The sequence below is a fragment of the Maniola jurtina genome, chromosome 2, assembly GCF_905333055.1.
Source record: "Maniola jurtina chromosome 2, ilManJurt1.1, whole genome shotgun sequence".
Classification (NCBI taxonomy): domain Eukaryota; kingdom Metazoa; phylum Arthropoda; class Insecta; order Lepidoptera; family Nymphalidae; genus Maniola; species Maniola jurtina.
In genome coordinates this window covers 2,268,288-2,295,118 of record NC_060030.1, presented here as the reverse complement: position 1 = coordinate 2,295,118, position 26,831 = coordinate 2,268,288, and the positions used below count along the sequence as shown (strand labels likewise).

The following is a 26,831-nucleotide window of genomic DNA, read 5'->3' as shown; positions in this document are numbered from 1 at the left end:
ATTCTGATATCATAACATTTAGGGTTCTAGGACACTCTGAAAAAAGTACGATGTCATCCGCGAATCTTAAATGGCTCAAATATTCGCCGTTTATTTTTATTCCCCTGTTAGACCAGTCTATATTTCTGAATATCGTTTCCATTACTGCCGAGAATATTTTCGGGGATAACGGGTCCCCTTGCCTTACACCCTTTTTAATTGGAAATTCAGGTCCTATTTTTTCTAGTTTAATTTTTGCTGAGCTTTTTCTATATATGCTATGTAGTACTTTAATATATTCTTTTTCAATACCCTGCTGTTTAAGTGATTTCCATATTTCTGAGTGTTCTATTGTATCAAATGCTTTAGTAAAATCTATAAAGCAAATGTATAAAGTAATTCCGTATTCTTTTGTCTTCTCTATTATTTGGGATACAACTTGAATGTGGTCCGTAGTAGCCCAACCCTTACGAAATCCTGCTTGCTCACGAGGTTGGTTTTCTTCAAGGGTTCTCGTGATTCGGTGTAGTATGAGTTTTGCGAATACCTTATATAAGTTTGTCATTAAACTGATCGGTCTATAATTAGATAAATCACTTTTATCTCCTTTCTTGTGCAGAAGAATAGTTGTTGAATTCGACCACTGTTCTGGAGACTTTCCTGTTTTTAATATATTATCATATAATACTTTCAATGCTGGTTTTAAGGGTTCACAGAGAGATGTTAAGAGCTCGTTGGTTATATTGTCTTCACCCGGAGTCTTGTCTTTTTTTTGTGTGCTTATTGCATATTCTATTTCTGATAGTAAGATGTCATTAATGTCAATTTGATTATATCTCACGTAATCGTTATACTCTTCCCAAAGGGAGTTATCTTTTTCCGACGAATATAACGATACATAGAAATCTGTCGCTTCCCTTAAAATGTCTGGACGTCTACTTAGTTGTTTGCCTGTCTTGTTTTTTATGTTTGCTGCCCATTCTGTTGTACTTCGTAGTTCTTTGTAAGCCTTTTTAATAGCTCCTGACTTTTCAATAAATTTTTCGAATGTTTTTGTCCTGTGTAATTTTTTGTCTTTAGATATGCTTTTGTTTATTTTCTTGCTTATTACTGTTATTTCCTTTCTTATTTTACGTGTTCGTTTTAGTTGATATAAAGCTTTCCTCTCTATTAGAAGCTGATGTGTGTGCTCACTTATTTGTGATAGTTTTTCTGTCTTTTTATCAGAAAATCAGACGAGGAGAAAATTGCGGTGTGTCAAAGGAAAATGGAGAGGAGCATGTTAGGTATCAAACTATCAGATAAGATTAACAACCATAAGATCCGAAAGAAAACGGGAGTTAGCGACGTCATCACGCAAATAAGGTTACTAAAATGGAAATGGGCTGGCCACATTAGCCGAGCGAACAATAGCAAATGGACAAAAATACTTACAGAATGGCTACCACGGAATGGAAAAAGGAAAAGAGGAAGGCCCAGAAGACGCTGGGCAGATTTGTTTGCACAAGTCATGGGACCGCTATGGATGCGGAGCGCACAAGAGAGACGGACTTGGAGAGAACTGGGGGAGGCCTACGCCCAAGGGCGACTTCTACCATAAAAAACCTATTATACTATCTCACCTACGTACACTACAATATTTGTTATACCACTTTTATAAATACACTGACAAACAATCATAAATAAATATAATAATGACATTAGATAACATTGTAACATGATATGTAGTAATACTTATGATATTGTTGGACTTTTCTTATAATAATGACGACTTAATTATTATGACTAATGATAATAACTTTAAAGGAATAAGAATGTTGCATGTAATTAATTTAAAAAATGTAATGAATTTAATGGTAGTAGAATAAATGGCTATTTTATTTTATTTTATTTTATTTTTATTTTATGTCCGTCCCCGGGATATAAGCTGACCCTGTACCAAATTTCGTCAGAATCTGTTATACTGTTGGGCCGTGAAAAGGTAGCAGACAGACATACAGACACACTTTCACATTTATAATATTATATAAGTATGGATTTTAATTGTTTTTGTAATGTAACCACAAATACGAGTTTTTGGATTTTTCCATTTACTTGAGCTATATTTGACATTGCTACCTGCCTTTTGTGATTCTAGGTCAATGGGAAGTATTTGATTCCCCTGACGGGTCTTGACCGACACGACAGCCAGGCAACGAAGTGATTCTAGTTTCTTTTTAACCCCTGACCCAAAAAGAGTGGTGTTATAAGTTTGACGTGTGTATCTATCTGTGTGACTGTGGCATCGTAGCTCCTAAACTAATGAACCGATTTTAATTTAGTTTTTTTTTGTTTGTAAGATGGCTTGATTTAGAGTGTTCTTAGATATAATCCAAGAAAATCGGTTCAGCCGTTTGAAAGTTATCAGCTCTTTTCTAGTTACTGTAACCTTCACTTGTCGGAGATGTTGTAAATATTTAATTTACACTTGTTTCCTTTTGAAGTACGGAACTCTAAAAATTAGGTACCAGTGAGATGGATTTTACATTTATGGTAGGTATGTAGGTAGAGGTACTTCATTACAATAATATAAACCTATGTGAATATAACACGAATAAAACATAAGTAGTAATTATTCTCAGATGCATGTATTATATGCATGTTCTCAGAGCGCCATTTGCAGTAATTAGGGAAATAATAAATTATAATGAAGGTATCTTTGTTAGGTACTGCAATAGGAAGGTGTTCGTTGTAGCAACTTAGCAAGTAGGTAGGTACGTATATAATAGTCCACTATGAAGCAAGTACCGAAGCACTCATAAACAACCTAGAATTTATAATACCTATGTTTCTGAAAGTTACGTAATTTATAGGGTTTCGTACCTGAAAGTAAAAAAGGAACCTTTATAGGATGACTTCGTAAATCTGTCTGTCGTAATTTTGTCACTCGCAGGCGAATCAAAACCTATATGAGTAGATTCTCGTAGAATGTTTGGCAAGAAACGAGGTCTTATAGCACAAGTAAAGGGAAAAATCCGAAAATTTAAAATAGGTATGTCACATTATAATTCGGAATTACAAACTTATATTTGCAGATGGAGATAATCTAAGTACCAAAATAAATAAGTACATGTAAAAAGTAGCGGAACCCTCGGTGGGCTTGTCCGATCGCACTTGGCCGCTTTGAAAAAAAACAATTTCAATTCTCTAACTTTTCGAAGTTAATTGAAATTTTTCACGAAATATTTGAAATTACAACTTAGTTGATTGCAGATGAAAATTTTATAAATTAGGATCATAAAATTAATTTAATTCACTTTCTACTTTCATTTCAGAAATTGTTCAGCAACTAAATTATATAGAGTTTTGCGGGTTTGTCTATCATTTTTTGCTTCTACAAGATACGCGCGTGTTTTAAGGTTTTTTTTAAATCCTGTGCGAGTTCTTTGATTTTTAGAAGATAAAAATAAACTTAAGTAGGTATTAGTATACGGTATGGTTAAGTTTTTATTTTTAATTTATAGAGTTAGAGCTTGGCTGCAATCATCTTCATCTTTGAAAAGCAGATGGGCGCTGAAAAGGAAACAAACAGATAGACTTTCGCATTTATAATATCAATTAGGTTGAATGGATTTTTAATAATTATATGTATAAGTACAGTTTACTTACCTAATCTATTTAAATAATTAATATTTAAATATTATACACAACGTGCTCCACACTATTAAAATTAGTAAAAATCATAAGTACTTATTTAATTTTATCACGCCAAAATTTAAAAACCTAGTTTTTTATAAAATACCTACAAACCTGCAAAAGCTGGAACTCAGGATTTCATTGTTAAACACCAACCAAAATTATTTGAACAATTTTGCTGTAAATCGTCATATTGAATGTTTTGAACACAATCACTGCCTTCGGAAAATTAAAAATGCGATGGCGCGAAATTTTACAGTTCGATAATTTTAAATCAGTTTCACGACTCTGGGTCCTAGCCCTTTTATTTATCAAATTTTACCGTGCGGCTAGACTCAAAGCCCGCGCGCGAATGTAGATCGTAGAAATATTCGCACTGAACGAATGAAGGCGTTAGTTTTTCATTGTAGAAATCGCACTGAGAAAAAATATTAAATTAACCTTGATTTCTCAGTAAAAAGACCGGTTTTTTACAGGACAATAGAAGAATTGCATTATTACAGTTATTCATTAGTTTTATGCAAATTAAAACTTGTGACTAGAATTTTTATTTATCCTTACGTATTTCTTTAGTAAGTTATTAATTTAAATATTCTAGACGAATTAAATTTAAATATTTTTATTACTTCAGCATCGCTCGTAGCGTACAAAAATATCGTGGCATATAAAGCAATAATTTATTGACGTTAATATCTAGGTTTCGAGAGCTCAGTGGTTTAGACCTCCACCTTCTTCCTATTCAGGAGGTCGGAGGTTTGATCCCAGGCCCACACCTCAAATTTTTCGAAGTTATGTGCGTTTTACCGTGCGTGTAACCTAACCTAACTACTGCCAGTATAGTTATTCTGCTTGTTATATTTTTTTGGTACTATTTTTATTTTATAGTAGGTACTTATAGCCACGTGCCTCAGATTTCTTTACAGATTACCAAGCGACAGACGTACTTATAACAAAATCCTATCATACCTAATAAACCCCTACGTAAACCTGCTCGTATCTACCTTTGAGTTCTTGCCATATAAAGTCTCCATACTCCATTGAGATTAACCAGCTTCGCGGAAAATAATATACCTAGTGCATAAGTGTGTACGCAGACATAGGTTTTTTCTTTCTTTTCCAATTCAAAGTTACAAAAAAAAATTTTTACATCTTACAATCCTTGACTCCAGCTTAAACCACTTGCACTCTCATAGCCTGATGGGACGGAAATCAGACACGACCAAGAGAAATCAGGCACATGACCGACGGATTTACGTGGTCTCCGAGGCATGGGGATGAAACATAGCCAACTTCCTAAGGCCCGGTATCCACCTAAGCGAAGAGGAGAGATGTGTTCAGTGGACCAATCAGAGCTAGTAACTGAGAATTTCTTAACAGAAAAATCCAATAGGTACATATTTTTGACCCGACCTGGAAATCGAACCCAGGACCTCGTCAGTGGAACAAGCTAACCACTACACCAACGAGGCAGTTAACTACCACAAGTATATTCTGTGCCCGTACCTACGTGCAATATGTGTTATCTGGTATACGCACAGTCAAAAGTGTAATAAAGCTGTCGAAATATTCACGAAACGGGCTGTTAGTTTTTGTTCTATGAAGTAACTTAAAATAAAACGTCTACCGAATGGCATAGTTTAGATTTGCTATTCTTTAAATAACTATCCATAAAGTTAAAAAAATATAAGTATCTAAGTTGGTAATTCTTCAGAAGTTCCCTATTACCTATCTAGGTACCAACCTCAAGAAAGAAAAAAAATTAACGTCTATGATTTTTTTTAAATTAAATAAAATTAGGAAGTAAACGAGCAGGCGGGTTACGCCGCCGCGCCGTGGAAAAAAGGATCTGGCTCAACGGGCGGTCGAAGTGCACCAGGCACACAGGTCCTGGTAGTGAGGGTGAAAGTTACGGTGCGGTGGCGTGCGGTGCGGTTGTAGAAAAAGAAGGATGGAATGAGGTCAAACACAAGAGGTGTTTGACCTTATCCCATCCTCCTTTTACAGAGCACTCTCCATTATAAAAGCGAATCTAAACTAAACCAAAATAAAAATGTTTTTACTGAATAATTTCACTTCTCAGAATAAAATATTAAGTATAACTAGTTTATTTATTTATTTAGAAGTCTACACACACATTACAGGAAAACATAGATACCTCAGAAACTATACAAAAGGCGCAAGGACGGCTTTAGTAAAGCAATTTCTTACAGGTAACCTTTGGTGAAAGGATTTAACCGACGAGAGCGCGGGATGGTGCAAGAACTGAGAAGTAAAAATAAGCTTAAAAGTAGGTACATAGTCATAGTCCACCACGCTGGCGAATAGGGATGATGACTACGATCTTCGTACTCATCATCCCTATTCGCGTCAGCGACTTTTTATCAAACGTCAAAACGCTCGCTTAGTAAGAGCAATAGCGCACTAGCGGCCTGGCAGCGCGGCCACGCCGCGCGGCCCGGCCGCAGGGGTTGCGATTTGCAACGCGGCCAAAACCGCGGCTGCGATCGCCAGTTGCACATACAGCACGCTTTAAAATAGACGTTGAGGAAATAGCAATGCTTTTGTACCTTATAAGTAAGAAGCGGAAAAAGAAGAGGAAAAAATATTGGGTTCATCCCTTGCTACGTGAAAGGCGAACAAAGGGATTATTTCATACTTATTTCACCGACCTTCAGCAATATGATGACAAGTTCTTTAATTATTTTCGGATGAGCAAGTCTTCGTTTGAAGAATTGTTAAGAAAATTAAGTCCATCAATCACCGGGTGATCGTCAATCGCGATGATCACAAATCACGCTGTAGTTCCACAATACGTGCGGCCGCCGCGGCTAGTGCGCGCACACTGGTGATTTAACTACAATGCAATATTGATCTCACTGGCCGCAGCGGCCAGCGACTGAACCTGGGCCGCAAATGCGTTGCTTCGATCTCGCTGGCCGCTGCGGCTTGGTGTGGCCGCTGGCCGCGTGCGGCCAGGTGCGCGTGCTCTATGGCGATTTCATACTAATGTATCTATCTCGATGGCCGCCGCGACCTGGCCGCTGCGGCCTGGCCGCTGCGGCCTAGCCGCTAGTGCGCTATTGGGCTAAGGGAGCTTGTGAATGAAATTCACGGATGTGACGTCATAACATTTGACGTAATTTAACGTACTTTTTTAGATTAATCGATAATTTAAAATGGTTAGCAAACTTATAACTAGCATCGAATGCGAATTTTACGAATTTTGGAAGACACTCTATTTAATAATTACAAAGAAATAATTTATTTTTGACATGATCATCCCCACCGCCACACGAGCCTCAATAGCTCAACCGGTAAAGGAGTGGACTGAAAACCGAAAGGTCGACGGTTCAAACCTACTCCTAGCACAAGCCTGACGCTTAGTTGGAGAGGAAAGGGGAATATTAGTCATTTAACATGGCAAATATTCTTTTCAAAAATATATATATTAAAAAAAAAATAGTCTGACTTCACACACCTTGGAAAACGTTCTGGAGAACTCTCCTGAGAGTTTCAAATGCTCGGCGCGCCTGGCGGTTTGCAGTACATAGCTATAGCTACTCTAAGTCCATGCTTGTGCCAATAGGTAAGGTCCTCCAATAGCGTAATTCCTCCAATAACGTAATCGTGCAAAGTTTGTTGTAATCGTCGAATACCAAGTGACAAGTAGATAAGTAGGATACAGCCAAGATAAAGTAACGTAATCGTTGTACGTATACTGGTTTAATTTATGTGGGCAGGAATCGTGTTACGTTACACCAGGAATTGCCGTTACGGTGGCTTACGTAACGTGGCAGGTAGGGCTGGCTAAGAAATGCACATCGAATTCAATACCTATCGATAGATTAATAATAATCCATACTTACTGTCTGTCTGTCTGTCTGCTACGTTTTCACGGCCCAACCGCTGAACCGATTTTAATGTTTGGTACAGACTTGGGATACATTTCGGGGAAGGACATAGGCTACTTTTTATCCCGGAAAATCAAAGAGTTTCTATGGGATTTAAAAAACCGGATCCAGATGGAAACCTTAATGATTACCAGCCTCCGAGGAGATGTCACTAGAAAAAGAAGATGAAGTACCAGAAGGGTGCCAACGGGACCCTATTACTAAAGGCCGATTCACACTAAGCTCCTACACGTGACACGTGCGTAGTGACGCGCAGGAACCTATAGACGTAACTGCACGCATTACGTCTACGTGAACGTTCACGCCACGCAAGCGGTATGTCATGTTTCATACTGTTCTATACATTACAACGCAATGGTACGCGCTACATCTACGCTTACGCAGCCTGTGTGAACGAGCTGTAAGCCTCCGCTGGCCGTCCGTCCGTCCGTCTGTCAGTGATCTCGTGAACTGTTATGGGTAGAGAGTTGAAATTTTCACAGAATGTGTACTTCTTATTACCGCTATAACAACAAATAATAAACATTACAAAATGGCTACCATGTAAATAAATAAAAAAACTGAAAAGTGGTATTCCTTGTGTACGCTAGTATACGGAATCCATTGTATACGAGTCCGATTCACATTTGACCGGCTTTTTGCTGAGTTTTGTCGTAGTACATTGCCGAGGGTCACAACATTTACCTTATATCACATACATAATGCCCCGATTTTACGTGGATTTAGGGTATTTCTAAATCCTCTCTGCCTATTACGGTTAACGAGATATAGCACGCTGACAGACGGACGGACAGTGGAGGTTTAGTAATAGGCTCCCGGTGGCAGCCATCCTTCGGGCACGGTACCCCAAAAAGATTTAACCTTGAATTGTAGGAGTTATACTTATGTTTCTATATACTGTAGTTATTATTAGAATAATAAAGTGAACTGTATAATTAGTAGCCATTTCCTTTCATTTGTGCAACCTCCCCTATTGCAACTTCTCGCTTCTCTACATGTTGCAGCAAGCACATTGCGTCCTTGTTAACTGAGAATATCACACTAATATTATAAAGGCGAAAGTTTGTATGTGTGTGTGTGTGTGTGTATGTTTGTTACTCCTTCACGAAAAAACTACTGCACGGATTTGGCTGAAATTTGGAATGGAGATAGATAATATCCTGGATTAGCACATAGGCTACTATTTATCCCGGAAAATCAAAGAGTTCCCGCGGGATTTCGAAAAACCTAAATCCACGCGGGCGAAGTCGCGGGCATCGGCTAGTTTTTTATAAATAAAAGGTTTATGAAAGCCGACATGAAGACGTGAAACTTCTATCTCTATGCCGAAACCACGTCATAATCAGTCAACCTTACTTAAAAACCAGTCAAGTGTGACTAGAACCTTGCTCTTTTGGATTTACGTACATAATTATGAATATCACATTTTGGGTGTATGAAATATTAGCTGATGGCCGCGACTTCGTTCACGTGGATTGTGGATTTAGGTTTTTCGAAATCCCGTGGGAACTCTTTGATTCTCCGGGATAAAAAGTAGCCTATGTGCTAATCCAGGTTATTGTCTATCTCCATTCTGAATTTCAGCCAAATCCGTCCAGTGGTTTTTGCGTGAAGAAGTAACAAACATACACACACACACACACACATACAAACTTTCGCCTTTATAATATTAGTGTGATAGTGTGATTTATTTTCCGAAGTAGAACAGTTTTTGATTTATCGTGCAAAATGTCGAAAAAATACGACTGTAGAACGGGACCCTCGGTGCGCGAGTCTGACTCGCACTTGGCCGCTTTTTTATATTTGTAAATAGGTACCTAGGTACCAAAAATTAGTAAAAGTGAAATGCAAAAAGATAAGAAGTGGATAGGGAAACACTTATCTGTATAACGTCTGTTTTCAATATTCAATCTATCTGTAATCAGTAGATAAGTTACTTAGCAACATTATTATTTATCAAAAAGACCATACATTTTTTGAAAAATAACAACGTTGCTAAGTAACAGATTACAGGTAGATTGAACATTGATTGATTTAAGAGATCTCTAATAGTATCTAGTGACCGGCAATGGAAGAGGTTCTAAAGGAAGAGGAATAGGTACAACAAAGATAGAAGATGAGACTTATTTAAGTATTTTCCATCTCGAAAAATGCAAGAGTTTCCACGCCAACTAACATGAGTTGAAAATCTATTTTAAAAATTCGTAATATAAAATCAATACATTGGCAGAAAGACTGACATGAAAACTCTAAATCTTTCTAACAACATTAAACCCAGGTAGGTTTAATGTTGTTAGAAAGATTAGTAGTTTTAACTTATTGTTATCAGAATCAATTTATTTTATGCCCTTAGTGTAGCGGTTTGCTAACGTTTTGCAAGAAGTTGGACGGCGTTAGGTAAGTTAGTAGGTACTAAGATATAGTACGTCCGCACAAGCCTATCATAAAAAAATTAGTAGGTCACTAATATTATTTGATGTTTAATACGTCAAACAAACCTTGTGAAAGTTAGCGCACTATTGCTATTTAAATACATAATTAGTGGTGTAATTGTTTTTTCGTCCGAAGGTGAGGTTCGGTCCACAAGGCACAAACCATGCTCAATGGTCATACTAAGTTAGATTCGAGGTGTAGATAGGTAGCTGTAGGCTTTACAAACTTACTTAAAGTGCAAGAGACGGGTCTGTTTTCAAAAATTTGGTTTTACACAATTTGTAAATTAATACGACAAAGTAGGCTTATGGCATTCTAATTCCGACAATGGCAGTATCATCTTCACAGGATTACATAAAAATCTTTATTTGAAACTGTTTCATTTAAGAAATTAGTCAAAATAATGAGTTTGACATGAGTTACTCACAAATTAGTCGATACTATAGCTAATTTCTTAAACTAGACCCTTTCAAGTAAAGATTTTTATATAAACCTGTGAGGATGATTCTGCTATTGGCGCAATTCAAGTCCCATAAGCCTACTTTGTCGTATTAGTTTACAAATTGCGAAAAACCAAAATAAATTTGAATTTCGCGGGCAGATCCGTCTCATGCCCCTCAATTAAATTCAGCATTGATTAAAATAGAGCTACCTAATGATAATAATAATAATTATATTACGAAGGTAAACAGACACCTATTTAGTGGTATCAGTTACGACCTACTTATTGTAACGGTTGTGCAAGAGCAAGAGTAGGTAAGTAAATAGGTACCTACCTGCAAAATGCCAACAATCGATTTGAAAGTGGTAAATAATAACATTGGATTTTCTCAACGCCTGTCACTGAAATTACTTAGTTATTAAAAATCCAATTAAGTAGGCATGTAAATATACTGAATGTTTTCATAATGCCTGAGGTATGCAAATTAAATAAAGCCATAAACAAATTCTCTATTATCACACTACGATTACGAGGGTCATTATTTTTTGGTTTTACACATCGATCCTAACACATATTATGTATATACGTCATATTATAGTTCTAGTTTTCTTGTAGGCATAGTTCTCTTGTAAGGGCTTCCACACACCATGATCATTTATTGCGCCGGCGCCGCACTGCCTAAGTCGAGCGATTCGTTTGATGTCGTCTGGGACTTGGAGCCTCCCCGCTAGGAGGATATAGCTGCGCCTCTGGTGCGAGATCGTTATTTCAGCACCTTCGGACCCCAAGGTATCGATTTTTTGAACTATGTGTCCTGTCCATTGCCCCTTCAGGCTTCGCAACCCGTTCTATTGTCGGTTACTTTGGTTCTCTACTATGCAGCGATGGAGAGAGCCATGCTTGGAGAGAGACTCCAAGCATAGCTCTCTCCAGTGACTCTATAAGCTTTTTTATGAAGCATATACTTAGTTAGCGACTATGTCTCGGATCCATTTGCCATCACTGACTGAAAACACACACTCTTTGATCTTCATTTCAAGCACCGAGGAATTTTGTACGAGAAGCGAAATCGAAGTATAGTAGGTAACAATATGTAAGTAATATTATGTACCTACTTCCCACTTATTTACAGAGATCAAAGATGGGGAGCAACCTTAACAATGAAGAGTTGCGTAAGCTGACAATGAGCCAAGTTCAGGTCAACCGCCTTCCAAGGGCGGATCCAGCTTTGGCGCCAGGAGGGGGTCACATAGTCGTGGTCAAGTCAAGAACTTATAATTTAATTTTGATAACAATAGATACAAGTAAAAATGGGATTTGTTTGGGGGGGTTTATCCGGAGAAAAAATCTTCTACTCGACTTGACGGGGTGAATACCTAGTTGCTTAGTGGAATTTTACCTTTCAATTTGACCAAGATTGATTGAAGATTTGAACAAGATAGAATGTAACAAGAAATATGAGCGCGAGCGCAGCGAGCGTAATTTTTCTGTTACAGATAAAAAAGCGAGAGATGAACGAGCTCAGCCATAAAAAATGTTATGTTTTAAAGCACCTCACTCTACTTTTCTCATGAAAAATGAAGATTTTCTAGGGATATTCAAAAATGTAATCTCATTCGCACGAAGTTCCGGGTAACTACTACAAAAACAACTAATAAAATAAAAGCGCGAGCGAAGCGAGCGCGAAATTTTTATTAATTGTATTTACGAAATAATATTAGCGAAAGTACTTTTCAGGGCTTATCTTTTTAGGTAAAATTTGGTACTATTCAGTGGTACCTTGCATTGTATACCTAGGTATTTTATCCCAAAAAAACTGAGTTTCCACGGGGTTTGAACGAAGTTCCGGTAATCAACTAACACAATATAAAAGCGCGAGCGAAGCGAGCGCAAATTTATTGATAGATTTACAAAAAACTTGTAAAATCGAGATCTAACTAGTATATTATGCATTTTGAAAACAATTTCTTTTGGCTACGGCCATGTTAACAATAATAACATTTAAGTTAAAACACACGCACTGGAATAATGAGAAACTGATTACTTACCATTTCTTGTAATTAATGAATTTGCAGCAACAATTTTTAAGAATACTTATGTTATTTTTATTTTATTTTATTTATTACGGTATAGTTACATGGTACACTCATAAACACATTAGGTATAGGCAGAAAGAAATTTTAGTTTTTTAACTTAGAACTAACTATATTGTTATGATATTATGTTGAAGTTTAGTCGTTCCGATTGAGGTTAGGTCTAGCTAGACGTTACGTACTAAGTAGTCGACAAGCGCGCGCAAGTGTGGCGCGGTAAAATTCAAATTTTCGATGCGTTCGTTCCCAAACTTTTGCCATCATACAAAGTTACTATATTATATAAAAATTAATTAAATATTGAAGGTATGTAGTTACATAAAATCTGTATGGTGACAAAATATATAAATAAAATCATTATGTTCAATTAGTGGTCCACCTAAGTCCTGGAACCAGCTCAGGGGGGGGGTCATGACCCCCATGACCCCCCCCTTGGATCCGCCGTTGAATGCAAGTCGATGGTCACAATTTATTTGTTGTAGGTACATACCTACAATGTTTGTACTTGTAGGTAAGTGGGATAGGTATCCTATCTACTAAGCCGTGTTATTAACTCAGTTGGAAACTTAGTATTTTAGGTCTTAGTTGTTAAGTTAGTCTCAGTTTTAACTTAGTTAAAAGAAGCAGTGATAATCATAAAAGCCCATGTGCGGATTGGCAGACTTTACAAACTTTTAAGAACATAATACCTATTATGGACAACTACCTGATGCCAACGAATTCGTTTCTGTGAATTTAGTACTTATTATAAAATTTTCATGGTAACTTTTTAATTTTCTAGGATAAAAAGTAGCCTAAGCTATTCTACAGAGCTTTAACTATAAACATACAACAACAATCACATCGGTTCGTCGCTCCGTTGTGACGTGATTGAAGGACAAACCAATAAACAAACTTTCTCATTTATAATAATATGGGTAGTGAGTTTCAACTTTCAGGCATGCAGGTTTCAACACGCTGTTTTCCTTCATCGATGAAATAAGTGATATTTAAATGCATGAAACGCACATGACTGAAAAGTTAGAGTTGCATGCCCGAATCGAACCCCAGACCCCTATAAATAAGAGGCCCACGGACTTAACCACTAAGCTACCACTATTATAAATGCGAAAGTGTGTCTGTCTGTCTGTCCGTCCGTCTGTCTGTCTGCTACCTTTTCACGGTCCAACTGTTTAACCGATTTAGATGAAATTTGGTACAGAGTTAGCTTATATCCCGGGGACGGACATCGGCTACTTTTCTTTTTTAGTTATCTAAAAGGTTACTTTTTTACCCCGGAAAATCAAAGAGTTCCCACGGGATTCCTAAAGACCCATCCGCTTAACCGATTTGTATGAAAGGTACCGAGGTAGCTTGCGTGCATGTAATTGACATAGGCAACTTTTTATCCCGGAAAATCAAACAGTTCCCACGGGATCTTTAAAAACCTAAATCCACGCGGACGAAGTCGAGGGCATCCTCTAGTTTTCCATATTTAATTTAAGTGGTCAGTACTCAGTAGTTAAAAATAGAGTGTTCGACGTTTGTTTTATTTTATTTTTGACAATCGATTTTTAGTTCGGTATTCTTGACCCGAATTGGAGTGTACACTACAATATGCACTTAAATATACCTGTACAAATAATATCGGTCGAGCATACAGAACGTGTTAGATACGAGTATTATTAGTATATTGACAGAAGAGTTATAACTAATACAATAGGCCTTCGCGCAATATTTAGTAAGAATTTGTATTATCCTAATAAGTAATAAGTGATAAGGTCTTAGAAGATAGTACTGAGCAGCGAAAATCAAACAATTGGTTGAAGGTTCAGATGACTTATGCTATACGCTAATCTAATATCCACGGAAAGAAGTAAGCAAAGCGCTCTAGCTTCTTTCCTTAGATAGAGTAGGTATAAAACGAAATATTATTATGATTATTGTGATCAACCCATTTCCGCCCCACTACTGAGTACGGGTCTCCTCTCAGAACGAGAAGGGTTTAGGCCATAGTCTGCCACGCTGGCCAAATGCGGATTGGCAGACTTCACACACCTTTGAGAACATGCAGAACTCTCAGGCATGCAGGTTTCCTCAAGATGTTTTCCTTCACCGTTAAAGCAAGTGATATTTAATTGCTTAAAACGCACATAACTGAAAAGTTAGTGGTGCGTGCCCAGGATTGAACCCCCGACCTTCCGATTAGGAGGCGGACGTTCTAACCACTAGGCTATCACAGCTTTCTATAAAACGAATACAGGTGTATAAATCAAGGGCTAAAATTATTGTCATTGAACAAAACAAAACTTAGTTACCTAGTGTGGTGGAAGGCTTTAGCCGTGTTTAGTTACCACCCTACTGGGAAAGCCGTGCCGTTATGAGATTTTTAAAAGCGTTCCGACTTCCGGTACGAGGTAGCCCAGAAAAAGTGGCGCCATCTGTTGGCAGCTTCTTTAATTAACTATACTAGCCGCAAAAAAGTTTGTTTAGTTCATAGATATCTTACATCTATGGTTTAGTTTAGTTAGTACAACACTATGAGTGTAGATGGCGACGTAGGTTTAGGTTTATATAAAAAATTGAATTTGACTTTTTTGAAATGAAAACCACTTAAATAAAAAAGAAACGTTTATTGTCGTTTTAAATGAATTAAATTCATAATATTATCACATCTACATCTCATTTCAGTAACTAATCGTCTTACTAATAAGAATTTACGCAGTAACATTCAGTCATTCATATTTTGAAGAGTACAAAATTACATTATCAGACTGAACTACTGCTCAGTACAAATAAATTTTTAATAGTAAGAGCCAAAATGTGCAATGAATTATACCTAGGTAGTCTTTCGAGATGTTTGTATACCTATTATAAAAAGATAGATACTTACATGAAAAAAAATTAATGTCTTTAATAATGATTTAAACTTACACTGATTCTATTAAAGTTATGCATTAAATGGCGATGCCAGCACTAACTTAGATCATAAGTTAAATATAGTGGTACAGTTTTTACATTTCACAAGTGTGCTTGACTCAAGCTTGGGTTTAAGTCATATCAGTTTAAGTAAATGGCATGTTAGCAAGCGCTTGCTTGGGACTGAATAATTTGACAGGCACACAGTTATACAATGAGCTTGTATACAATGTATTTGTATACAATGTGCTTGTATACAATGTGCTTGTATACAATGTAACTGCAAGTATAGTTCATTCAGACTCATGAATTGCAAGAACAATAACAGCTAAACTGCCGTGAACTTGACAAGATGTGGCACAACAATATTATTCTATCAAAATGCTAATAGAAATGCTTTTTGGAAACTTAAATGTAAACTTGAAAGTATCTCCTATAATCCTACACAGGTTACCATTCCCTAGCCATGGCATATTTTTTGAAACTGAGTAATTTTCCATAAAGTGGCTACTGCAAAGAATATTGGGTTATTATTAAAGTAAATATTGAGTTATTGCCAAAACATGGGAATCTTCAGAGACATAATTCAACTTTTCAAAAGAAGAATGTTATGTATGACCAAGGTTCTTAGTTTGATCCTAAATAACAAACTTTTAGAAACATCTGTTTTTCTAATTCCCATGTTTTTTTGGGTGATAACTGCTAACTCATAACTAACTTTTTGCAGTTAGATAGCCCCTTTTTGAAAAAAAAAAAAATGCAGGCAAGGAGCACTGACTTCACCTATTATTAATATTAATTCTAGCTTTTTTGCGAGTCCTGCTCTGAGCTACTAGTACTCTCCTCACAGCTCTCTTCCTCACTGGATTCCTCGCTGGATTCATCAGATTCATTCCCCTTTGATGCCTTCTTAGCCATCAAGTCTTTGAACTGTTTTACGGTAATTTTTCTTGGCATAATCTCTCGCAGGAAATCTAGAGTGTCATCCTCTTGTACTATCTCAGCTATGTGTTTATATTCTAGTAAATTGTTCTTACTGTTTTTGAAGGCACGTTTCGCTAGATCTATGACGAATAATTCCTGTAAAAGGCATAGGTTCAAGTGAGAAATTTTTCTTTTTTTTTATATGAGAATATTGTTGAATAACAATCAATCTATTTAAATAAAACTTGTTAACTTTTTTAAAGAGAATATTGACGTAATTAAACTGCAGTTTAATAATATCTTTAGACAATTATTAAAAACGTTTACGATATTTTTAACAATGCTAAATCATGTTGCAAATACAAATTATTTACTTTCAACTTTAAATGACTAAAATTGTGTAAGAAAAACTGCAAACTTACCGTAACTTTAGTAACTAAGTATAGAGGTTCTGGTCCTACAGCATCTACATCTGGCGAGCTTTTCATTATAGTTTTCACTCTAGATAAAGGTAAATTAAGCTCTTTTTCTGGTTTTGGTGCAGACATCTTATTTATAAAAATAAAATATTTGAGAAAAAGCCGACGGAAAAAGAATTATTTTATATTTATTGTCTGTCAAATGTCAAATCATAAATGTATGTCATTTGTCAAACTTAATTGACAGTTGACATTTAGGCACTGACTCTGCCGTTAGCGGCACTTTAGTAATTCACGTTAAAAAGCCGCTTTTGGCAAAATAACATGAGTGTTGCCGATGCTTGCTGCTTGACGATCTACACATCTATACTAATAAATAAAATTGAAGTGTCTGTCTGTAATTTCGAAATAACTACCTCATATTAAGCTCATATGGTTATTTGAACGATACCAACACTGAATCACACGTTTTTAAAATTTTTGTCTGTCTGTCTGTCTGTTTGAAAAGGCTAATCTTCGGAACGGCTGGACCGATTTTGACGGGGTTTTCACAGACAAGTAGAGAATTGACCAGGGAGTAACATAGGCTACTTTTGTAACCGACTTTCAAAAAGGGAGTTGTGTTTTTCTACCTATGTACACCGAAATCTCCGAGATTTCTGAACCGATTTGCGTCATTTCTTTTTTAATCGATAGAGGAACTTCGCGACATTGTTTCATAAAAAAATTGGAGTCCAACTCCTCAATCCTGATGCTGCAGGGGATCTGACCAATCCACGCGGGCGAAGCTGCGGGCATCAGCTAAGTCTATACTAATAAATAAAATTGGAGTGTATGTCTGTAATTTCGAAATAACTACCACATATTAAGGTCATATGGTTATTTGAACGATAACAATAACTGAATCACATGTTTTTAAAATTTTTGTCTGTCTGTCTGTCGGTCTGTCTGTCTGTCTGTCTGTCTGTCTGTCTGTCTGTCTGTCTGTCTGTCTGTTTGAAAAGGCTAATCTTCGGAACGGCTAAACCGATTTTAACGGGATTTTCACATACAAGTAGAGGATTGACCAGGGTGTAACATAGGCTACTTTTTGTGTTTTTCTACCTATGTACACCGAAATCTCCGAGATTTCTGAACCGATTTGCGTCATTTCTTTTTTAATCGATAGAGGAACTTTGCGACATTGTTTCATAAAAAATTTGGATTCCAACTCCTCAATCCTGATGCTGCAGGGGATCTGACCAATCCACGCGGGCGAAGCTGCGGGCATCAGCTAGTTACATTATAGAGTTGGTCTACAATCTTCATGTTGTTTGCCACAAGCATGATGATCAAAGAAAAGGAACAAGAATTAAAGTACAGCAACATTTTAATTCAGTTTCAGATGTTGCTATACTAAAAAGTTTGTAACTACGCGCTAAAACTTAAACTTGAAAAGCCATCTTTTCTCACTATGCTTTCCCATGAATAAAAACTCTGACGTACTCGAGTACTTCCAACCCCGCCTGACTATTATTGTTGCTGCATAAGAAAATCATAATATTATGCTTTTCAGTTGGTCGGAGAGGAAAGAGCAACTCGATCAATGATTCTTTCTTTACATAAAAATCAATTCTTTTTGCTGAAACCTCTTATTATGAATTATGATGGATGAAAGGGGTAATAAAATGAAGAAACAGTTTTGGTCTTAACGCTAGCTGTCTTTATTTTCCATTTCCTTATAGAAAATATTTTTACGAAAAACAGTATAAAGGGCCGCCCGCGTGCACGAACGCCCGAGTGAAGCGCCGATGACTAGTTCGCCGAGCAGCCCAGCCAACATCCAATACTTACGTGAAAACGATAAATAATACAAAAAAATACTGATTAGTACGAGATCGATAGCTTACAGGGACTTCTCGATTTTGATCAGTTCCGCGATGCCGTCGTACATCTCTTTGACGGCGTCGTATTCGGTGAGGCCCATGCGGCGCTTGTTGGAGATGTCGTACACGCCGCCCTCGGCCTCCGTGTGCTCGCCGCGGGTGCCGCGCACCTGCAAGTGGTACTTGGACGCTACTTCCTCTAGCTTCGCCTTGTCGGCCGCCAGCTTGGGCAGCTTGATGTGCACGGACGCGCGAACGGTCGTGCCCAAATTGGTGGGGCAGAAAGTGAGGAAGCCCAGGCGGTCGTGGTGCGAGAACGGGATACGCTTCTCGATATCGTTGACAGCGTTCACTAGCCTCTTGTACACTTGCTTCAGGTCACCGCCCATCTGCATGGAAATGATGCGAAGGTGGTCCTCCTCGTTGCACCAGATCAGGAAAGTCTTATTCTCATTGTGGTAGATGCCACGACCGGTCGGCCAGAAGCGGCAGGCGTTGGCCGCTTGGAGGAAACGGTCGCCCTCCTTGAAGAGGAAATGGTCGTCGATGAGTTGCTGCTGGGTTTCCTTGGACATGCCGGTGAGGGGGTAGAAGGTGCCTTTGAGCTCGCCTTCGAGGCCGGACAGGGTTGAGGAGACTTTTTCTTCCATTTCCTTGTACTGGGCCTCAGTTAGGCAGGGGTTGAAGGGGTAGCCTTCCATTGAGCGTCCACAGCGGACACGGGTCGACACGATGAATTCATTGTTGGGGTCCAGATTGCCGAGGGTCTCTACGTCACCCCAGTTCTTAGGAGGGTGCTTGTCTGTCTTCTTGAAGCCAGTATGGTAGTCCTCGATGATGGGGTCGAAGAGCTCAGCAAACACTGAGTAAGCTTCAGCATCGGGAGCGTAGATTCCAACTCCAGAGTCTAAGTTCTCAACACCTGGAACAAGATGAATGATTATTATAAATCATGTTAAAACACTTAAAACATTTCACCAACCATTATTTTCTTATTGGAAACTAACATCTGAATAGACATTATTTTAGTTGATAAAATTTTAATCTTCAATACATATTACTTTATTTTAATAATAGCTATAGATTAGTATCTATACTTATAATATTATATATTATAACTAAGAATGTACGTTTTATCTTTTATTTTCCTCATCTAATCTAAAATTGATAGTACACAGTACTTAAATTGTTTCTTATAGGTAATAAGGTAAAAATTACCTTCAGTTTCAACAATATTCTTTTAACATTTAAATAAATTACTCTTTAACAAATAGCGAAAGTTATTGATAGATTTACTCTAAATAAAAATATAAGGCACATTTTATTGTGTAGTGAAATTTCAACCAGACTTAAATAAAAACCTTACCCCCTTACAGATAAGGTTGACATTCCCGAAAACAAAATAATGAAAATGCTTATTAGTCACTAATGAAGGCTTTGGTTTCATTTATATCGCCTCAAGTAGGTACGTATCAGCCATCGAGTTTTTTACGCTTCAGTAATTAAACCGGATAAGTTCGTATTGCAATTTTGCTATAATTATTGTATTTCATATTCTCGAGTAGATAACCTAGTCAGCGCAAATGAACTGCGAAACTTAATAGGTTTAGGTATACATCGATGGGTTTAGGTCAGTAGATATTAAGGATTTTTTAACTTACCAGACTGAATACAATCCAGGAGTGTGGAGCCAAAGGATGTCTTCTTGTTCTTAAGAGCTTCGAAAACTTCCTTGGTAAGGTATTTTTTCAGCAGTGACTTTGAGTCAGAAGCCTGGAGCTTGCTGAATCCAGCTTCCAATTTCTCCATGGTTGCGGCGTCCACCATTGCTGCGGCTTTTCTGAAAATTACAACGAAAAATATTATTAAGAGCACGATTTGGAAAGGAAATAAATTAAATAAAATGCGCTAACGCCTTCAATGCTGCACATGTTGCTCGCGTACACATTTCGAAAAAAATATCTAATTCTCCAAGCGCAAAATGAAAATTAAACTAATCAATGACGTGACGGGTTCAAAAATTATGAAAAAAAAAAAAATACGCTATGGTCAGAAAAAATTTAAAAATTTCCGCTTCTTAAAATAGGGATGTACAAGTTTTCCGGAATTTACATCTAAAAAAAATAGCTATAGCACTAAGATGATTGTTGCATAATATTATTAATCATTCACTGAATTTAAATTAATGTTCGTGTTTAGTTTAATTTACAGGATATCTTTGCATAAAAATAATTTACACACAAATATTACAAACCGTCTGATGAGGTAATACGCAAGAACAGCACCACCGCAAACAATAACAGGAATCGTGACTTTGAATTTATAATTCATGGTGATGGATTGTTTTAATGCTACTAAGGGCGATGAGAGGGACTAGCAACTAGGTGATAGTGTCAGGGGAACTGCCGGGGTATAGAATTGTTATTCGAACACACCCAAGAGCCACTCGAATTTAGTAGAATTACGTAATTTTTCCAGAGGTCGCCTTAGCCGCGCGCAAGTCGAACGGATTTGTCAGCTCACTGCGCACCGGTACTGCTGCGCGCAGCCGTACCTCCCACTCGATGACTGCTTACGAATGTTATCGCGAGTTTCTTATGACTGAATTGCATTCATTTCTGTACGACAACGTAGTTAACATAGCAAAGCATACTCAAATTACAGTTTCATTTTTACATTCCAAGAAAATTTCGTATCATATTCGTATATAACAGCAATTCACTTAGGAATACCTACCGGCTTTACAAGTACAAAATTAGTTGATCTGTTAAAATAATCATTAGTTTTCAAGACTAAAGACGAACTTATCACAACCAAGAAAATTATAAATTTATTATAATAAATTCCAAAAAGATTTAAAGGACATAGCTCGGATAAGTTTTCAAATTACCTACATATTTCAGCCGTTTGCAAAAATTAAGTCTGATGAGAATTTATTTTTTTAGCAACCTTATTTATTCTATCATTGAATTGTTCTATTTTTAAAGGATTTCAATTAAAAATTAATATTTCTTATGAACTGACCAAAAATACGCTCAGTAACAGTGACTAATTAATTATTTTAATATTTACCTTGTTTTTGGTCAGTTTAAACTACTAATGCATTTTTTATAATATAACACGTGTCATAAAATCCTGAACAATTTGGAATAATAAAGAAAGAGGGACAAATAATTATATTGCAAAACAAATGCCGGCTTATAATACGCACCCGTCGGCATCTTCAGCCGGTTTGTTTTCCTTGTTCTCTTTCGTCGCACAACCACCCATTTTCACAATTATTACGAGATGTAACTAGCCGCTAAAACATGCACTATATCACAAAATAACTACTGCAACTAAATAAAATGAACGGGGGATACTAAATGCAATGATGGAGTGATATTTTGCCCAAATGAGTGTGGCTGTGCAGGGAGCGGCGAGGGCGAGGGTTGTCCCGATCGATGGCCAGTACCACGCCGGTACGCACGCACGCGGCTCACGCTTCGCGCCCTTCGGGAACCGCTTCAAAACTTTTCGGAGGGAAACCTACCCCCGGCCAGCGCCACCGTTTACCTGCGCGGGCTTTATTTGAATGTAGTGCGGACTCCGAGCCGCGAAGAACCACCGTATCAGAAAAAGCACACTCGAACTTATCATTGCACATCTTGAAACGGTTTAGATTGTCACTAGATAACAATTTAATCGCTATCAAAACTTTTGAAGTGGTGCCGTGTGACGCAAGCAGGTGGAGAGGCTGGTCGGGGCGGTAGATTCAATTCTTAAAAAACTCTACCGCTTACCTTGCACTAGAACAACCGTTAGAGTCGACTGCGAGGAGTAGAATGGTCGGTGCGGGAGCGCGCGGAGCGTTAAGCCCGCTACGCCCCGCGCCCGCACCGCGGCCCTACCGCTGTCAACCTTGGCCTTGCTGGGATGCTTCACGTCTGGTCATCGCAGACCTGCCGCTTTCTAAATGTTCGCAATAATCATTTCAAACGCTGGCTAATGGCTATCACATAGAACTTACGATAAATTATTAAGTAACACTCCAATGCGTAACGTTTTTTTGAATATCATTCTACTTTCTTCTACACCGTAAGTAATTTTTTACTGTAGAAAATCGTAAGATTATAGAATATAAATGTTTGTGTTTACACAATCATAGCCGCATAGCACAGTGGCTGATATAAAATTAGGATGTTGCCGATCCCTATCCCAAGCTGGACGGTTTCCAAAAGTATTACGGTACGACTAACGGCACTACGAAATTCAGTTTTATTCTTTTCTTGTTTTGATTACGATGTTTACGACGAATTAGAGATTAAAACGATCATCGTAGAGGTACAGAAATTCCCATAGCTTTTCAACATCCCAGAGATATCGCAAATCGAATCGTTATCGAAAATTTTGCAGTGAAGAAAGAACATATCAACCCATTATTTTATTACCAGCTAATTATAAGTAACTAATTCATAATTTAAATACCAAAGTTCGTATTAAACATAAAAAGAATATTTACCTAATGCAATTTTTCTAAAATTTTGGGATTCGGAAAAAAGACAAACACATCACTATTTTCGTACGTCAAAACCCATGGTCAAAGTGATAGAAAGATAGAAAGCGTTTGACGACCAAAAAGTTTTTTCCAGCTTTTTAAATCATTTACAACTTTTCATTTTTTTTTTCACAATAATCTATGATATAATTTTATTGAATACCTTGAAAGGTACCAGCAATAGATACTATATATGGATACCAGCAATAAAGTTCATAATATTATGTAAGGACCTACTAAACTAATACTTTAATTATTATTACCTACATCCATGTGGCCTACCTACTCGGTTATTTCGCCTGCATAACTTTACGCACAAAATAAACGCATTAGTATTATTTTAGGTAAATAGGCACTAGGTAAGTAGGTTCTTAGGCTTAGTAGGTATCAGAAAATAATATAGGTACCTAATAATACGTCGTATAGACGTATTGTGAACGTGTGACGTGTTATGAATTAACAGAAGTATTATGAGTAAGCAGGTGCAGTACATATACTTAAATAAAGGTAGGTAAAAGCACAAAAAGTTCCTATTTCTTTAAGAAAGTATAGGTAATTGTAGGTTTTGTAGGTGTAGGTATGTTTTTCAAAGGTCAAAATCCTCGTGTCCTTGACCGGATTACCCATAGCGTTGCGTGGAGCGATCGAGGCAAGGAAGCCATAAACGCGCCCCAGCCCTCAGCTGTTTCATACATAACCGGCGTGACCTTTACGTTGACCTATATAGTGCCACTTCTTTACCGCAGTCCGCAACCTTTTCAACAGCATTAGGTTGGTAGGTATAGCTAAGTAGGTAGGTATTGTGCACAAACTTCAGGGACTGGAATCCGCCTAGGCTTCACTCCTGTAGGAATTCCAAAAAATACGGCCCTTAGGGTTTCATAGTCAAAAAGAAACCCTTATACGAGCTCAGCTTAGCTCAAAGATACTTCTGAAGTTGTAATTTGCCATACTTATATACCTATATATTATCTGAGAAAGTGGTAAAATAAAATCTTTAAAAAAAATTTTTTTTGGGTACAGTGCGGACGAATTTTTTTCTGGGCTAAGAACCTGATGATGTGGGATATCGGATAGGTATTTTAAAGTATTGCAGGAAAACCATTTTTCAATTCAGCGATCAAAGTCATAGTCAAGATCCGTTTATGAATTATCAAAAGTAGTAGATTTGAAAACAAGATACTTACTACTGATACTGTGATGAGGCTGTAGTACAAGAAATGGGCAGTACATATAGTTCGACAAACTAACAGACGTTGGGATTTCAACTTGTACTTCAAGGGGCTAGAATGGCGAACTCGCACCAGAAAGCGCAGAGTTGGAAGATTCCCCACTGGTGGGCACAGGACATCAAACGTGTCGCGGGGAGCCGCTGGATTCTGGCGGCGCAAAACTGTGACGAGTGGTTGATGCTGATGATGAGTCCATGTGTACCATGTACCCACCTACATAATATATCAAGAAGCTCTCGTCGAGTTATCGCAGACGATTGTGAGGCGCAGTAGTGCAGTGCGCGCCAGTAACAAACAAGCAACAAATAACAATGCCCCTTGGTTGCTCGTTAAATGAGTTTCCGGTAATTGAAACGATAAATTGAATGCACCTACCCACGGAGTCTAATATATCTTTGAAAATTTACAACAGAAATGAGTTATGAGTGGCTCGTGGGATTTTTATAATTTTCTACAAAAGTATATGCAGATGCCCGAAAGTCCCATGGGAACTCTTTGACGATGTTCTGCGATAAATTACGCGTCTCCCTGCTTGCTGTCTCTTTACCAAATTTCATCAAAAGCGGGTAAGGGTCTTTTTTCTACTCGGGTTCTTCAGCAGATCTCCGGATTCTGATTTGATTTGATCTGGTAGAGAAACTCCGAGCATAGCTCTTTTCATCATCCGTTGAGGCAAGCCTAATGGTTGATACAGCTTGTTGCTATAGTTAATCGTGGTTACGAGTATCTTATTCAAATACTTCGTTTTGATCATCATCATCATCTCAATCTACCGCCAGCCCTCTACTGAGTATGGGTCTCCACTCATAATAGAAAGGTTTAGGCCATCGTCCACTGCGCTGGCCAAGTGCAGATGACTCTTCACACATCTTTTAGAACATAACGGAGAACTCAAAGGCATGCAGATTTCCTCACAATGTATTATATTGTAATTTCCTCCTTATTATATTGTTACAAAAATGTCCAGATTTTTGCTGCTGGAAAAATTGTTTTAGACAAAAAATGGGCTCTGTATAAAAACAGGCGTTTCTTTGTGGAAGTACATAATATACGAGGAAACACAACTGAAACAAACAAATCTGTATGGACTATGGTCATGGTGCAACATGGTTCAGTGGAATAAATAGCAAATTAAGCTTTTATTTCCTTCTAACAAATAGGTTTGCTGTCCATAAAACGTAGTTAAACCATTTTTCATTTCAGAACAGCATATTAATTCATTAGCTTCAGCTATAAACAGTCCGCACATGACATTTGGAATAAAAAAGCGAGGCCGTGGGAAGATTCTGGAAGACCTTGGCAATGACACAGGCGAGCCTTGCTTCAGCGGTATTTAGCCGGTTTTAAAAATATTCTTCTCTTTGTCGCATTTACCGTTTTTCAAGACCGTTTGCACGCGTTTTTTGAATTGAAATAACTTTTCTAAGAATATCTAGTAGCATACATACAATTATTCTTAGATATATTGCACTTTATTGAAGTTAAAATTTAAAATGCTTAGTCAACCAATCAAATAACGAAGAAATATCTCAACGAACATAAGCAAGACGGCCCAGTGCCTATTTGCCCGACTATGGCAAATTCAAAATTTATGTATATCTGTATTTAGGTATTTTCCACCGTAGCGCCTAAGCTACTGAACTATTTTGGATGAATTCGTTATTAAGGTCCAGATGACCTAAGCTACAATACGAACAAAATCAATAAAAATCAAACGAAGGACGGTATTATGACGGATAGGTATTATCCAAAAAAGTGGGAATCTTTGTTTTTTTTCATCAATTTTTTCATCGATCGCCGGCCCACTTCCGAGCACAGGTTTCCTTTCAGAATGAGAGGAATTTAGGCTATTTCGCCCCGTTGGCTAAGTGCACACTGGCACATGTCACACACCTTTGAGTGCATTCAGAACGCAGGTTTCCTCACTATGATTTTCTTCACCGTTAAAAGTAAAACAAGTCATACATACTTTCAATATCCACGAACTCTGAAAAGTTAGAGGTGCGTACCCGGGATCAAACCGTGGACCCCCGACTAGGAGGCCGAGCGACATTCGCTTTGTCAAAGTATTTACTGATAGAGAAGTCTGTTGAGGTAGTGGATACATACATATTCTCCTTCTTCCTGACCATGCCCCACGTTACGTGGGGTCGACACAACATGTTTTCTTCTTCCACTCTCTTATATAATCCGTCAACGAATTATCCACCCCTTTTATAGACATATCCTCTTTCACGCAATCCATCCAACTTTTCTTTGATCGTCCTCTTCTCTTTTTTCCTTCCACATGCATATATTTTAACCCCCGACTCAAAAAGAGGGGTGTTATAAGTTTGACGTGTGTATCTGTGTATCTGTCTGTGGCATCGTAGCTCCTAAACGAATGAACCGATTTTAATTTAGTTTTCTTTATTTGAAAGGTG

The 26,831-nt window shown here is 37.6% G+C and overlaps 3 protein-coding genes and 1 long non-coding RNA gene across 7 annotated transcripts in view; all 4 read right to left on the bottom strand.

The window, feature by feature from the left end:
• The window catches only part of LOC123874525, a 29,708-nt gene extending 23,308 nt beyond the window's left edge, over positions 1–6,400 (bottom strand). Inside the window, exon 1 of one of the 3 annotated variants that reach the window (XM_045919958.1) lies at positions 6,324–6,400. The gene's annotated coding sequence lies outside the window, so the exon portion shown is untranslated. Of the gene's footprint in view, positions 1–3,768; positions 4,025–6,323 lie in introns of those variants that run through there. The other 2 variants (XM_045919938.1, XM_045919947.1) reach the window with 2 other exon arrangements.
• Positions 6,401–7,045: 645 nt separating this feature from the next.
• LOC123874551 lies at positions 7,046–10,614 on the bottom strand. The gene is made up of 3 exons (XR_006797949.1): positions 10,426–10,614; positions 8,672–8,678; positions 7,046–7,083 (listed from the first exon to the last, which is right to left on the bottom strand). It is a non-coding gene; the product is annotated as an uncharacterized LOC123874551 (long non-coding RNA).
• A 4,516-nt stretch (positions 10,615–15,130) lies between these two features.
• On the bottom strand, positions 15,131–16,967 carry LOC123874543 (chromatin accessibility complex 16kD protein). The gene is made up of 2 exons (XM_045919967.1): positions 16,778–16,967; positions 15,131–16,511 (listed from the first exon to the last, which is right to left on the bottom strand). Exons 1-2 carry the CDS (start codon positions 16,901–16,903, stop codon positions 16,233–16,235), a joined length of 405 nt encoding a protein of 134 aa, XP_045775923.1. The 5' UTR covers positions 16,904–16,967; the 3' UTR covers positions 15,131–16,232.
• A 1,486-nt stretch (positions 16,968–18,453) lies between these two features.
• Positions 18,454–22,182, bottom strand: LOC123874514 (arginine kinase). Of its 2 annotated transcripts, none has more exons than XM_045919926.1 (3): positions 21,851–22,182; positions 20,301–20,479; positions 18,454–19,561 (listed from the first exon to the last, which is right to left on the bottom strand). In XM_045919926.1, exons 1-3 carry the CDS (start codon positions 21,907–21,909, stop codon positions 18,660–18,662), a joined length of 1,140 nt encoding a protein of 379 aa, XP_045775882.1. In that variant the 5' UTR covers positions 21,910–22,182; the 3' UTR covers positions 18,454–18,659. The 2 variants fall into 2 exon arrangements, with proteins under 2 accessions (XP_045775882.1, XP_045775874.1); XM_045919918.1 differs by lacking the exon at positions 21,851–22,182 and adding an exon at positions 20,894–21,052.
• Positions 22,183–26,831: the final 4,649 nt, after the last annotated feature.

Excerpts from the sequence above, each read along its gene's own strand:
- LOC123874543 (XM_045919967.1), bottom strand. The coding sequence starts at position 16,903 with ATGTCTGCACCAAAACCAGAAAAAGAGCTTAATTTACCTTTATCTAGA. Across the intron at positions 16,512-16,777 it reads ACTTAGTTACTAAAGTTACG|GAATTATTCGTCATAGATCT; the intron begins GTAAGTTTGCAG and ends TGCCTTTTACAG.
- LOC123874514 (XM_045919918.1), bottom strand. The coding sequence starts at position 20,970 with ATGAATTATAAATTCAAAGTCACGATTCCTGTTATTGTTTGCGGTGGT. Across the intron at positions 20,480-20,893 it reads GCGTATTACCTCATCAGACG|AAAAGCCGCAGCAATGGTGG; the intron begins GTTTGTAATATT and ends TGTAATTTTCAG. Across the intron at positions 19,562-20,300 it reads CCTGGATTGTATTCAGTCTG|GTGTTGAGAACTTAGACTCT; the intron begins GTAAGTTAAAAA and ends ATCTTGTTCCAG.